We start from the raw sequence: 15,151 nt of genomic DNA on the forward strand, positions 1-15,151 counted from the left end.
ACCACAGACGGCTAACCAACTGGATACAAAATCGGAGGGTGAAGAGAGTCAGATCGTGGTATTGGAAGGCTGCATGGACTGGTTCCTCTGTTTGCCATGTACATTGAATGAAAACGTAGATGGCCTGGGTAGTGAGCCCGAGGACAGTGTCGTGGTGGAGAGTGAAAGTTGGCTAATGTTACAACAGGAGATATGGCCAAAGTGCCACACTTGGGAGTATTGTGTGCTGTTCTGGAGGAGGAATAAAAAGCAACAAACAATCAGAACAGAGAAAGTTAGGTCAGGGTCTGGTCACCATAGACTGGATATGTTGGGACCATTTAACCTAGCATAGAAGGCTGAGACGTAACTATATAAAGATTTTTTAAATCACAAAGGATGAAGATGAAGCAGGTAGTCTTTTACCCAAGTTAGGTGACTCTAAAATTAAACTATACATGTTGAAAGTGACGGGAAATAGTTAAAGGTGACCGAAAGGGAAAATTTTTCACAGAGGGTAGTGGGTAGCTGTAAATACGAGTGAAACTACAACATTTAAAAGACATTTGGACAGGCACATGGGTAGGAAAGGTTTACAGGGAAGAAGCAATTGGGACTAGTTCAAAGGAGGCAACTTGGTCGGTATGGACGAGTGAGACCGGGTGGTCTGCTTTGTGCTGTTTGGCTCTAAAGGGCTGTACTAGCCAGACCTGGAGCAAAGATTCACCTGCCAATTGAGAATAGGAGGTGCCTCATTGAAACTTACAAACGCGGTGCCTGGCTGAGCCGCCCAGGAGTAGGAAGCAGCCCTTTGGGGTGGGGTAGGGAGCAATGGAGGGACTTGGGGGCCAGGCAGAGGACGATGGCTGGCAATGAACCCAGACAGTGGTCCACAGACCCTTGTGCTCGCTAAGCGCCGCTGGACCCTGTGTTGGAGGCCGCCCGACTCACGGCCAAGTCGGTAAACGTCCGGCACCAAGTTCTGAGCAGACGGTCCCTGACTAGCCGCCCTAGTTAGTTGCCCTGCCCTGATATTCATCAACACGAACGATGCCGGGGATCCGGGGCAACGTGCCGGGAAAAGTCAGCAGCACCCAGCGAAATCATCTTCCAGGCCAGAACTCCTCCACCTTCCGATTGGTGCTGTTACCGCACTGTCCACAGCCTGATTGGTCAGAACATATTCACCTTCCAATTGGTGCTGTTACCGCACTATCCGCAGCCTGATTGGTCAGAACATATTCGCCTTCTAATTGGTGCTGTTACCGCACTGTCCGTACTCTGATTGGTCAGAACATATCCGCCTTCTGATTGGCGCTGTTGACCTCACTTTCCGTGTTTTGATTGGTGTGTTGCTTTATCTCCCCCACCTCCGTCCGCTTCCAAATGTCTGTCCCCAGGGCGATTGGTTGATTGGGCAGCGGTGACACGGGGTGCCGCTGATTGGTGGTAAGGTTTGTACTGGTTCCGGTGCCGGGTTACGCGTCCGCGCGTGTGCCCAGAGGTCGAGTCGCCATGCTGAAGGTGTTTGGCCGGGTTTTGGGGTCCGCCGCCCGGCTCGGCTCCTGGGCTGCTCCACCGGCGCAGCACCTCTTTCTCCTGCGGCATGCCGGCGTCAGCCCCGGGGCCCGCGGTCTCGCTCGCTCCATGTGGCTGCTGTGCAGTTCCGACCTGAGGCGTGGTGTGCTGGGGTCCGGGCGGCCCCTCAACGGCGCGTCCTGCGGCTGCGGCGGTCTGCACACCGAAGGTAAGGGGTTCAGTGGGGCCGCACGCCGAGGGGTGACCGGGGACCGGCAGCTCCCCATCTCCACCCCCTTGACCTGAAATATTCCGGGACGGGAGGGCGGGCAGCATCCTCCGCTCAATTCCGGCAGAGGTGGAACTGCGGAGAGCTCTAGCCTTGATTATTTTGTTGTAATTTCTCTGGTGGAATTGCCCTGTGTATCCTGGAAGTGGGGAGCTTTCGCCATGCGGTCAATTCGTCACATAGGTCCACGGAGATAGTTTGAGAAATGCAGGTTATTGCGTTGCAGTTAGAGACCAACACACTCAGTGGCTACTTTATTAGGTACACCTGTACATCCCGTTAGTTAGAACTTCAGAAAGATTTTTACAAGAGCGTGCCATTCAGCCCAATAAAGCTAGCTAAATTCCAATTCACGTAGTGTGTGTTGAAATAACTATTGAGTTTAGATTGGAAAGTCTGTAAGTACTACTCTCAATTACACAACTAGCTAGTTTGTTCCATGTGTCCACAACTCGCTGTGTAAAGAAATGCTTCCTGATGTTAGTCTGAAGTCTCCACCTGTGGTCCCGTGTCCTTCGTTTTAAAGTAGCAGCTGGCATCCACCTTACTTATACCCTTAATGATTTTAAACACTTCTATCATGTCTCCTCTCCTACGTCTACTTAGGCTAAAATGTAGATTGCAAATTAATGCAAATATATCATTTGGCAGCCACTCGTTGCATAAAAGTACATGACATGGTCACAAAATAGTTGTTCAGACCAAACTTTAGAATGGAGGAAAATGTGATTCTGACCATGGAATAACTGTTGATGTCAGACAGGATGGTTTGATTATCTTGGAAACAGCTGAGCTCCTAAGATTTTCATGCTCAACGGTCTCTGGAGTTTTCAAAGAGTGGTGTGAATGTTTTTTTTTAAAAATCCAGTGAGCAGCAGTTCTGCGGGCAAAAACCCTTGGTTGATGAGTGAGGATCGAGGCAAATGGCCTGGTGCTGGTCACTGCACTGGGCCTGCCCTGATTGATCAGAACATGTCTGACAGGAAGGTGATACAACAGTGGTGTACAAAAGAGCATTTCTGAATGCACACACGAAGTGGGTGGGCTACCGCTGCAGAGGACCATGAACATGTGCTCGGTGTATAAATCTGCCCTAATATAGTGGCCACTGAGTGTATTACAAGGGTGAGGAAGGGAGAGATTGAGAGATCTGCAGTTCACGTAGTGTACGAGAGGTCTGTTCGAGAGTCTGATAAAGGTGGAATAGAGCCTCACCTTGTCTGATGAGTTTCAATGATAAAGTTCCTCTCTTTCCTTATCGCACATAAAGAGGTCTTTTGGTCCATCGAGTGTTGGCTCAAACCAGTGCCTTTTGTCATCCTCTATCTCTGATAACATTTTGCACCCATCAGCTCTGTGATTCTTCCACCTACATGAATTGCAGTCACTAACTAACTCACCAGCCCTGTTTAGGAGTTTTGACCCAAAGTGGTGACAATTCCTTTCCTTCAGTGCCGCATGCTCACCACCCCACCCCCCCTGTACTGCTTGATACTGTTGCTTTAGATTCCAGTGTGTCAGAACCTACCAGTGGTGAAAGAAGCACCCAGTGGTCACACTGAGATGTGCAAGACAGCAGAAGAGACCAGAATTCAACCTGAGATATTGGTGTGAATCAGCTGCCTCACCTTCTCTGCTACGTTGATCGGCCTGCCAATGATATTGATTAGCTTTTTTGTCTGAATTCTGGGCAGTGTATCTAAGAATTCTTTTTACTTGTGTATGTTTATATTTGTGGTGCGTGGTAATAAATGCCACCTATCGTAGCGGTTAGTGCAACACGACGTTATTACGGCTCCGGGCGTTCCAAGGTTTGGAGTTCAATTCCGGCACTGTTCTGTATGGGGTCTCCTTGTGTCCTCCACATGGAAATCATAGGGTTTCCCTGGGTGCTGTGATTTCCAACAGGGGTGTGCCAGGTAGCTTAATTAGGTTAGAGTTAATCAGAGGTGGAATGGCTACTCTACGCTGTCTCACTAAATAACATTTTTCAGCCAGCAACTTCGTTTGCTCTCCAGGTGACAAAGCATTTGCAGAATTCCTAATGGATGAAATCAAAGAGGAAAAAAAAATTCAGAAGAGTACCACCCTGCCGAAAGTCTCCGGAGGCTGGGAGATTGAATTCAACGGGACAGAAGCAAAACTTGTACGAAAAGTTGAAGGTGAAAGGTAAATGAAACAAACCTCTTCCCTACTGACTCATTCAGTATCGGTTCCCCTGTACCTCTTCCTTTCTTTTTCCTTTTGCTGTTCTCCGGTGCATTGTGCTGGTTTTGTTTAAAACCACTGTAACACTAGAACTGATACCTGGATGAGCTAGTGTTTGAATCTTGCTGAGGAAGTGTTGGATTGTGCTGTGCAGTATAATGAAGTAAAGGATTGAAAGTTGCTCATTATTTGACAGCATTTTACCAGGAGTACTCTTTAATTGCATTGATAGTGTGAACGAATTTCAAAGCAAATGGATGTTTTTTTTAATGGATATTACCAGCAGACAGTAAGAAGTGCAGTAATCATAATGTGTGTTAATGATGTTGGGGAAGAAGTTGGATTAGCGACGAACTGCTATTGCTCTTTGAACACTGCTGATAGGATCTCAGTAAATACTGAGGGGACAAATTCTTGGGTCAGGTTCCAGTACAGCCCCAACACTTTCTAACCTGTGCAATATTCAACATCAAGTACAGTTCTACAGGGGGCTGCCACCACTGGGTACAAAGTTCACTGTTCTGGTAAACAGGGGAAAGGAGTGTAGCTTGAATCTAAAATAAACGTGTTGATTTAATAAGCATCGATAGCAGTTTAAAATATGGGGATAAACTCCAGATGTAACATCACAGGAAACTTTGGTATGTGTGTATTGTGGTTCACTTTTCCCTTTGTAAACGGAACAGTATAGCACACGAACAGGCCATTTGCTCCACAGTGTTGTGCTGAAGCAGCTGAAAGGCAAATCAAAAACACCCAAACACTGATCCCTCCTACCTATACCATGTCCATAATCCTTCCATCTTCCTTACATCCAGGTGCCTATTCAAACACCTCTAGCGTATTTGCCTCTATCACCATACCAGGCAGCGTATTCCAGTGCAAAGTGTAAAATTACCTTGTCACAAGATTAAGCTATAATCAAAGATTTTTTAAAAGATATGGCAGGGTGAGCGTGCGGGAGCTGGTGTGCGTCCATGTGTGGGGTTCCGAGTATGACGGGGCAGGTACGAGTTTCAGTTGGACATTTGTTCTCGGATGGGAGAGCCATGCAAGCACATGGACTGCTGAGGCACGGGTCAGTCTGGTTAGGGCTTTGTGGTGGAGGGGCTTTTATATTTAGGAGTGAAAGAAATGCTGGAGTGGCAGCAGGAGGTGTCGGCACCATTGCCCGGCAAAATTGGCCATAGAGGCCAGCAACTCCAGTGTTCTGAGGACCAGTTCTCTCTACAGACACACACACACAGTAGTGTCTGAAATTTGTTGATTGAAAGAGGCAGAAACACTCATGACAGTTTAAAAATACTTGCCTGTGGACTTGAAGAGCTGTGCCCTGTGGCGTTACAGACCTGTGGCTGAAAGGTGGGATTAGGCTGGATAACTTTGTTAACTGATTATGTGGCTAAAAACAAGCCCGCTGTCTGTGCCAGCCACCATGTGCCCATCTTTGCTAACCCCATTTTCAGAGTTGTGAGTAACTGCCTCCACCATCCAGTCAGGCATGGCGTTCTTGAAAAGTTCTTTCTCACATTCCTTAAATTCTGACTTAAACCCATGCTTAAAGGCGTCTCTGCACAAAGGAAAAGTTCCTCACTATCTACCTTATCTATGCCCTGCAAAGTTTAGTGTCGCTTGGTTCCCTCCACGTGATTCTTTGCTCCAAAGAGAAAACACAGTGTGTCAGGCCCATCCTGACAGCTGAAATGCTCCATCCAAGGCAACATTCTGGTGAATCTACTCTCTGCCATCTACAGTGCAGTCTCCTCCTCTAACAGAATGCTACTGATGGATTGAAGGTCACAGTACTTTAACTTTTCTATAAGTTCTATAATTAAGTTTAGAAATTAACACAAAAATCTGATCTTTATTTCCAGTGATCATAGACTTGGGTTGGAGAACAGCAGATGTCAAAGTTGTCTCTTTTTCAAGTTGCCTTACCTTAAACTTGGCAAATAATTCAAAACTCATATTTAGTTTAACATTAGCGACTACAGTCTAAACGGTACAGATTTCCTGCAGTAAAGCTTGTTCTTGGGGATGATGACTTTCATGTCTTCCTGTTGTAGGATCACAGTTAGTTTTAATGTTAACAACAGTATTCCACCAACGATGGAGGAAGCTCAACAGGAAGAACAGAAGGATGCTGAGAATGAGGTGAGACAAATAGTTGTTCTTTGTTAGCGTAAGTCTATCTCTACCGAATAGATCTGGGAGGTAGTAACTGCTGTGAAGTGTGCAAAGTGGGGTGATGATCAAGTGGGATCTTGTACAGTAGGGGATGCTGGTACAAGGTGAGGTGAAGTGGTTGGTCCTGGTAACTGGCTGGCCATCAGGTTTGGAGTTGTGCTGGGAAAGTTCGTCAAGTCTGTTCTGTCATCTTACAAGATCGTGGTTCAAGTAACCTGTTCGTAAGTCAGCTTGTACATCTAACTTATTAGCCGTTGATTCTAATATTAAAATATATCTGACCCATGAGCATGACACAGTATCCTTAGCCTTGCGACAATCCTGAAAAGAAATTCCTCTTGGTGGTGTTCTTACTGCCGTGTCCTGTCTTTACAGGATAGACATTGGATAAGGATAAAACCTCCTTGTGGTGAAGCCGCCATGTATATGTGTGTATTTCTCCATTCACTTAAACTCGTGCGCAAGCCCCTTTCACCTGGTCTTTCCTCGTTGAAGCTCGATAGTTAGGGAGACGGGTAGGAGATTCTGCAGCAGCAAAAGAGACACCAGGAGAGTGTATTGTCTCCCGGGTGCTAGGGTCCAGGATGTCTTTCAGCGGTTGCAGAATACTTTTGAAGGGGAGGGTGAACAGCCAGAGGTTGTGGTACATGTTGATACCAATGACACAGGCAGGAGAGGAGTAGGGGACCTGTGCAGTCAGATTAGGGAGTTTGGAAGAAGGCTGAAGAGCAGGACCTCCAAGGTGGTAATTTCTGGATACTACCAGTGCCAAGAGCACAGGGAGATAGTGCAGATGAATGAGTGGCTGAGGAGATAGTGCAGGGGGCAGGATTTCCAGTTCCTGGATCATTGGAAACTTTTCTGGGGAAGGGGTGACCTGTACAAGTGGGACGGGTTGCACCTGAACTGGAGGGGAACCAATATCATGGGAGGGAGGTTTGCTAATGCTTTTGGGGAGGGTTTAAACCAGATTTGCAGGGGCTGGGAACTGAAGTGAAGGGGCAGAGGATGGGGAGGATTAGATTAGATTGGATTATGAGGACACGCAGTCCTCTTTTATTGTCATTTAGTAATGCATGCATTAAGAAATGATACAATGTTCCTCCGGTGTGATATCACAGAAACACAAGACAGACCAAGACTGAAAAGCTGACAAAAACCACATAATTATAACATATAGTGACAACAGTGCATGCAATACCATAACTTGATGAAGAACAGGCCATGGACACAGTAAAGAAAAAAAAAAGTTCAAAGTCTCTCGAAAGTCACATCACCTCACGCATCATCTCAGGAGAAGGAAGAAAGCTCTCCTCCTGCCATGAGCTTCCAGCGCTGCAAGCTTGCCAATGCAGCATCCTGGAAGCAGCCGACCACAGTCCGACTCTTAAGTTGTCTGAAAACTTCCAGCCTCCGACCAGCCCTCCAACACCGAGCTCCATCTCTGCCGAGCGCTTCCACCCCAGCCCCGGCCACCAGCAACAGGAAAAGCCGAGGATTTGGGGCCTTCCCTCGAGAGATTCTCGATCACACAGTAGCAGCAGCAGCGAACCGGGCATTTCAGAAGTTTCTCCAGATATTCCTCCGTGCTTCTCACGTCTGTCTCTATCAAATCGGAGTTGTGCACGGCCCCCTATTTATTCTCTCCCCATCTAAATAATAGTCCGCCCGTTTATTTCTTCCACCAAAGTGCATGACCATACATTTTCCGACATTGTATTTCATTTGACACTTTGCCCGTTCCCTTAAACCATCTAAGCCTCTGTGCAGGTTCTCTGTTTTCTCAACACTACCCGCTCCTCCACTTATCTTTGTATCATCAGCAAATTTAGCCACAAATCCATTAATCCCATAGTCCAAATCATTGACATACATCATAAAAAGCACTGACCCCTGTGGAACTCCACTGGTAACTGGCAGCCAGCCAGAAATGGATCCCTTTATTCCCATTCTCTGTTTTCTGCCGATCAGCGAATGTTCCACCCGTGCTAGTAACTTCCCTGTAATTCCATGGGCTTTATTTTGCTAAGCATCCTCGTGCAGCACCTTGTCAAAGGCCTTCTGAAAATCCAAGTACACCACATCCACTGCATCTCCTTTGTCTACCCTGCTTGTAATTTCCTCAAAATAATTGCAGTAGGTTACTCAGGCAGGATTTCCCTTTCAGGAAACCATGCTGGCTTTGGCCTATCTTGTCATGTGCCTGCAGGGACTCCATAATCTCATCCCTAACAATCGATTCCAACAACTTCCCAACCACTGATGTCAGGCAAATAGGTCTATAGTTTCCTTCCTGCTGCCTTCCATCCTTCTTAAATAGCGGAATAACATTTGCAATTTTCCAGTCATCTAGTACAATGCCAGAATCTATTGATTCTTGAAAGATCATCGTTAATGCCTTCGCAATCTCTCCAGCTAAAGGTTCAAGAGAAAAGGTACTGGTAGAGCTTGAGAAAATACAAGGGCACCAGGCAGGAGCTGAAGAATGAAATTAGGAGAGTTAGAAGGGACCATGAGAAGGCCTTGGCGTGCAGGATTAAGGAAAACGTGAAGGCATTCTACAACTATGTGAAGAGCCGTGTAAGAATAGGACCAATCAGGAGCGAGTGGAAACGTGCATGGAGAGAGAGGAGGTAATTAATGAATACTTTGCTTGAGTATTCACCAGTGAAAAGGACCTTGGCAATTCGGGGGATGACTTGCAGTGGACTAAAATGCTTGTGTGTGTAGACATTAAGAGAGAGGGTATGCTGGAGCTTTTGAAAGGTATTAAGTTAGATAAGTCACCGGGACTGGATGGGATGTACCCCAAGCAACTGTGAGGAGCGAGGGTGGAGATTGCTAAGCCTCTGGCAATGATCTTTGCATCATCAATAGGGACGAGAGAAGTACCAGAGGATTGGAAGGTTGCAAATGCTGTTCCCTTGTTCAAGAAAGGGAGTAGAAATAACCCAGGAAATTATAGACCAGTGAGTCTTAATTCAGTGGTGAGCAAATTGTTGAAGATCCTGAGAGGCGGGATTTATGAGCATTTGGAGAGACATAATCTGATTAGGGACAGTCAGCATGGCTTTGTCAAGGGCAGGTCATCTCTTACGAGCCTGATTGAATTCTCTGAGGATGTGACAAAGCACATTGATGAAGGTAGAGCAGTGAATGTAGTGTATATGGATTTCAGTAAGGCAATTGATGAGGTTCCCCATGCGAGGCTCATTCAGAAAGTAATGAGGCATGGGATCTAAGGAGACCTTGCTTTGTGGATCCAGAATTGGCGGTTGTGACTGGTTCACATTCTGCATGGAGGTCAGTGACCAGTGGTGTTTCGCAGGGATCTGTTCTGGGACCCCTCCTCTTTGTGATTTTTATAAATGACCTGGATTAGTAAGTTTGCGGATGTCAAAGGTTGGGGGTGTTGTGGGTAGTTTGGAGTTACAGTGGGACATCGATAGGATGCAGAACTGGTTGAGAAGTGGCAGATGGAGTTCAACCCAGAGAAGTGTGAAGTGGTTCATTTCAGTAGGTCAACCGTGGGATTGAGTTCAAAAGCTGTGAGGTAATGTTACAGCTATATAAGACCTTAGAACCCACTTGGAGTACTGTGCTCAGTTCTGGTCGCCTCACTATAGAAAGGACATGGAAACCACAGAAAGGGTGCAGAGGAGATTTACAAGGATGTTGCCTGGATTGGAGAGCATGCCTTATGAGAATAGGTTGAGTGAACTTGGCCTTTTCTCCTTGGAGCAACTATTTTTCTAAGCTCCATGTACCAATCCAGGAACCTCCTAAAAGACCCTATTGTATCTGCCTCTACCACTGTCTCCAGCAGCCCATTCCACGCACCCACCACTTTCTGAGTATCAATAAAATAAAATTACCCCTGACATCTCCTCTGTACCTACTTCTAAGCACCTTAAAACTGCCCTCTCGTGCTAGCCATTTCAGCCCTGGGAAGAAGCCTCTGACTATCCACATGATCAACACCTCTCACCATCTTATACACCTCTATCAGGTCACCTCTCATCCTCCGTCACTCCAAGGAGAAAAGGCCGAGTTCACTCAACCTATTCTCATAAGGCATGCTCCCCAATCCAGGCAACATCCTTGTAAATCTCCTCTGCACCCTTTCTATGGTCTCCACATCCTTCCTGTAATGAGGCGACCAGAAATGAGCAGAGTACTCCAAGTGGGGTCTGACCAGGGTCCTATACAGCTGCAACATTGCCTCTCTACTCCCAAACTCAATGCCACGATTTGAACTCAAAAGTTGAAACATGGACTTTTATATCATTTTATATCATTTGCACAATTGTTGCACTGCACTCCGTCCCATTAAATCATTTTCTTTTGTAAATAACTGAAGCTCTTGCTCTAGTCCCTGTTATTTGTGCCTTTCTAAATTTATTGTTTTCCCTACTTAGCCTGCTAATCAATTCTACATACATTCTAACAAGTTGCTCTCCACCTTGTTAGTCATCCTGTCGTGCATGATCTTTTAATGTAGTATACCATCAATTGTCTTTTGAAAATCCATTATTTGTGAAGGTAGCAGAGTTTTTGGTGCCTATTGTATATTAAGAATCTTGGAATTTGATAGGATATTGGGATAATCAATAAAAGGATTGATCAGCTGGCAAGTCTCACGGCTGAAAATGGGTGAGATCGGTCAGTGCTATCTATTTGGGGAGCTCGATGTGCATGAAGTCATTCTTACAAGACAAAAAGAATTGTATCTGGAATGCCATTGGAGTACCACTGCTATACATCTAATAAGTAATTGAATTCATTCACAGCCTGAAATTATCTCAACTCCGAACTTTGTTGTGGAAGTGACCAAACTGTCGAATAAGCAGAGCCTGGTGTTCGACTGCCATTATCCCGAGGATGAGGTGAGTGTTCGTACAGATTCATTGCAATTAACTACAGTGTGCCAGATGGTAATTAGAGGCTCCATGCGATGCATAGCTTGTCACAATTAAAAGCAAACTTTAGCCCTGTCCCCCACCACTGATTGGCCGTGCCCTTGGCCACTTTGACCCAGTGTCATGAGGAAGTGGTGTGCATGAGGAAGGCAAGGAAAAGTAGGTCCCAGGTTGAATGTGATTCAAATGAGAGAAAGTTATTCAGTAAAGCAGGAATAGCATTGCGCAAGGGTAATCCTATGGAGCTGAGCTTTGTAGAACATGGGTGGGATCTGTAATCGTAGAATCACAGAAGGAGGCCCTTCAATTCCTCCTGTACAAAAGGGACGGGTTACACCTGAACCCAAGGAGGGCCCATGTCCTTAAGGAACAGCAGGATAGACACGCTGACTGGTAGAAGGCAAAGAATGGGAATAAAGGGGAACCTTTCAGGTTGACTACAGGTGATGTGAGATGAGATTCCCTAAAGGTTAATTTGCACGTTGAGTCAGCTGTAAGAAAGGCGATGATAGCATTAATTTTGAGTGTAAACGTAACCTTGCTGGATCAAATAATGACAGCACAAAGAGATCGTTACTTATCTTTTCACCCGTTTATTTCTTCGAGCTCAGCCGGCGAGTGAACTTGGACCCGACGTCAGGGAGAGAATCTTTCTCACCTCCCCGGCGGTTCTACAAGTTCACTGCCTGATGTCAGAATTGTCAGAAGTTAAAAGGCCACCGATACAAAAGAACAATCAACTTGATAAGTATTCCAGCCAGGTCAATAGACTATTGATACAAAGAACAATCAGTTTGATAACCATTCTGGTCAAGTCAATGGACTATTGATACAAAAGTACAATCAATTTGTTAGACACTCCAGCCACCTTAATTAAAGAAAGGAATGTCCTACCTGGTTTGCTGGAGCCACAACTTAATGACAAAGATAAGAACATCCGTCAAATTTGTGCTTTAATTAAGAAAGGAATGTTCTGTCTAATTTCCATCAGATACTGCTTTTTTCAAAATCAAAAGGTGTGAAAAGCCCAGAGACATCTATGTGGATCTGGGTGAACTTTAACCCTTATCTTGCTCCAAAGAAAGCAGCTGTGAGACATTACTCAAACACACTGCAGTCACAGACGTAGTCAGTACTGAATTCATTGTTTACAGGAATCTTGAGAATTCCCCCATTCCCTTGAACTTTATCAAGTGGACCAGAATATGGGAGCAAGGATGTAATGTTGAGGCTTCGTAAGGCATTGGTCAGACTGCACTTAAGTATTGTGAGTGGTTTTGGGTCCCTTATCTAAGGAAAGATGTGCTGACAATGGAGAGGGTTCAGAGGAGGTTCACAAAAATTATTCTGGGATTGAAACACTTATCACTGACTGGACCTGTACTCTGAAATTCAGAAGAATGAGGGGAGATCTCATTGAAACTTATTGAATGTTGAAGGGCCTCGAAAGAGTAGATGGGGAGAGGGTGGGATCCAAGACCAGAGGGCACAGCCTCAGAGGGACTTACATTTGTAAAAGAGATGAGGAATCTCTTCAGCCAGGTGGTGGTGAATCTAGAATTCATTACCATAGGTGGCTATGGAGGCCAAGTTATTGAATATATTTAAAGCAGAGGTTGATGGCTTCTTGATTAATTAAGGTGTGGAAGGTTCTGGAGAGAGCAGGGGAGTGGGGTTGAGAGGGATGATAAAACTGACATAACTAACATGATGGAATGGTGGACTCGATGTGCCAAATGGCCTAATGCTGCTGCTATGTCTTCTGGTCTCATTTTAGAAAGTGGCGGGTCACTGCTGTGCATAACTGGGTCAGTGCTGATGATATTTCTAACATGGACCCTTCTGAGTAGGGGAAGATGTGGGAATGTGTATTGTTTTGGTGAATGCAGAAAGGTTTATAATGCGGAGGGGTTACTGATCTGTAACATTTAACTGATTACGTTCCTCGGGCTGCTTGAATTCTCCCAGCATTTGACTTTTTCAGAATCAGATTTATTGCCACTAACTTACGACATGAAATTTGAACGTGGCAGCAGTACCGTGCAAAGACTTAAAATTACAAAAATAAGCAGTGCCAAAAATGGAGGGGAGTCATGATTATTCCAGATTTATAAATAAAGCTTGTAACAAAAGTAGGGTATGTTACTAGAGGTACAGTAGCAGATGGTGATTACAGGAATGGCTAAGAATCAAGTGGGGAGTCAGAGGATGGATGTGAACATATTTGCTACTCATTTCCTACTGGTGTTGGTGGACTCCATTATTTTGTGGCAGGACTTGTGATGCTGTTTCCTCAATGTGAGATTGACTACAAATAGAAGATTGAGATCTGTGGGAAAAAGAATAGTTTGTCTTAGAGGTAAACCTGCAAAATTTCACTCTATTTAACAGGGCCATTTTTTTAAAACACCCGGATGTGCGTGTTTAATCTTTGGATATAATCCATTTACATGGGTGCACTCCCTCGTTTTGAGTTTTCTGTGTTATTAACCTGACAAATAATTGTGTTTAAAATAACAGATTGGGCATGGTGAAGAGGATGAGAGTGACATATTTGCCATCAAGGAAGTCAGCTTTCAGCCCACTGGAGAGGATGATTGGAAAGATACCAGCTACACCCTTAACACAGATTCCCTAGACTGGGTAAGCGGTCTGCCTATAATATGAATTTGGAACTCCAAGGCAAGTGCTTATTTTCTTTTTTCCTGCATGAGATCTTCTATCCAGTTATGCATTATCTGGCCTGCTTTAAATTTTTCATGCTATTTTCATGCTCACTGGTTCGTTTCATGGAATCAGCTCACCCTGTGGTTAACAATGCAGAGACTGTTATCCTGTGTGTGGTAAACATACATTGCTTCTGTCAGCCCTGAAGGGAGAACAATCCAGGTTTGCCTAATCTCGTAGCTCATACAACCTAATTCTGGTAAACCTCTTCTGCACCTTCTCCACATCCTTCCAAGTGCTGTCTGACTGCAGTTTTATATAATTACAGCATGACATCGTACTTTTAAACTCAGCACCCCTATGTGAATGCCATATGCCTCCTTGTCAGCTTATTCCCTTGCATTGCCACTTTTAGTGAACCATGGACATGGGCCCCAAGATCCTCTGTGCTACTTAGCGGCCTATCATTAACTATATACTTTTTCTTTATGCTTGATGCTTGGTCTCCCAAAGTGTCACACCTCACATTTGCCTGGGTTAAACTATCTGCCACTTTATAACTGATGGTATATATTGCTGTAGTCTGTGTGAGTCTTCTACTGTGCACAACTCTGCTCGTCTCGCTTCCCTCTCCAGAAACCATTGTATTCACACTTTACTGTTTACTGTACTGAATGACCCTAATTCACTTCATTGCTCCCGTAGGCCCTCTATGACCATCTGATGGACTTTCTTACTGACCGTGGGATCGATAATAAGTTTGCTGATGAACTCGTTGAGCTGAGTACTGCACTGGAACACCAGGAGTACATCAAGTTTCTTGAAAACTTAAATAGTTTTATCAAGTGCTGATAATTTCCTTTGTCTCCCTGCTTTTTGACTTTATGATGATTTGAAGCTTTAAATTATTTTACAATAGATTATGTACAAAGGTACCTTCTGGTACTCCACTCTTTAAATGGCTTTATGTGAAAGATGCCGGAAAAGCCAAAATAATGTCCAAATTGTACAATGATTATGAGAATGTTATCCAAAAAGTGGGCACATTTGTTTGTTTATATTGTAACTAAATTAAGCTGTAACAGGAAAGATGTCTTGAATAAAAATGTCCAGTTGAATTCTTGTGATGCTCTGCATTTGTGAGGTGGGAAAAGGGGAAAGAACATGTCTCCAACTCCAAATGAAATTGCATTGCATAAAATTGTTATTCATTTTATTTCACAAAATGCTGTTTTCAAAATGTGATTGCTGTGTATGGGGGGGGGTGGATCCCAATGCTTGATCAGCAGGAGAGGCTTATGGGCGACATGTTGCAGTTAGCAGAACTAATGCCTCATAGCTTGAGAGACCCGATTTCCAGAGCTGTCTGTGGAATATGCACGGT

The 15,151-nt window shown here is 44.8% G+C and overlaps 1 protein-coding gene across 1 annotated transcript; it reads left to right on the forward strand.

Annotated features, from left to right (window-relative positions):
• The first annotated feature begins 1,436 nt into the window (after window positions 1-1,436).
• On the forward strand, window positions 1,437-14,897 carry c1qbp (complement component 1, q subcomponent binding protein). Its single transcript, XM_063031233.1, has 6 exons — window positions 1,437-1,726; window positions 3,805-3,955; window positions 6,061-6,148; window positions 10,972-11,067; window positions 13,621-13,743; window positions 14,473-14,897. Exons 1-6 carry the CDS (start codon window positions 1,495-1,497, stop codon window positions 14,617-14,619), a joined length of 837 nt encoding a protein of 278 aa, XP_062887303.1. The 5' UTR covers window positions 1,437-1,494; the 3' UTR covers window positions 14,620-14,897.
• The last annotated feature ends 254 nt before the right edge of the window (window positions 14,898-15,151 follow it).

This window comes from Mobula hypostoma, chromosome 23, assembly GCF_963921235.1.
Source record: "Mobula hypostoma chromosome 23, sMobHyp1.1, whole genome shotgun sequence".
In the NCBI taxonomy this organism is placed as follows: domain Eukaryota; kingdom Metazoa; phylum Chordata; class Chondrichthyes; order Myliobatiformes; family Myliobatidae; genus Mobula; species Mobula hypostoma.

Bases quoted from the DNA above. Each gene is read 5' to 3' on its own strand.
- c1qbp (XM_063031233.1), top strand. From the start codon at position 1,495: ATGCTGAAGGTGTTTGGCCGGGTTTTGGGGTCCGCCGCCCGGCTCGGC. The intron at 6,149-10,971 runs GTGAGACAAATA...ATTCATTCACAG, and splicing joins AGAAGGATGCTGAGAATGAG to CCTGAAATTATCTCAACTCC. The intron at 11,068-13,620 runs GTGAGTGTTCGT...TTAAAATAACAG, and splicing joins GCCATTATCCCGAGGATGAG to ATTGGGCATGGTGAAGAGGA.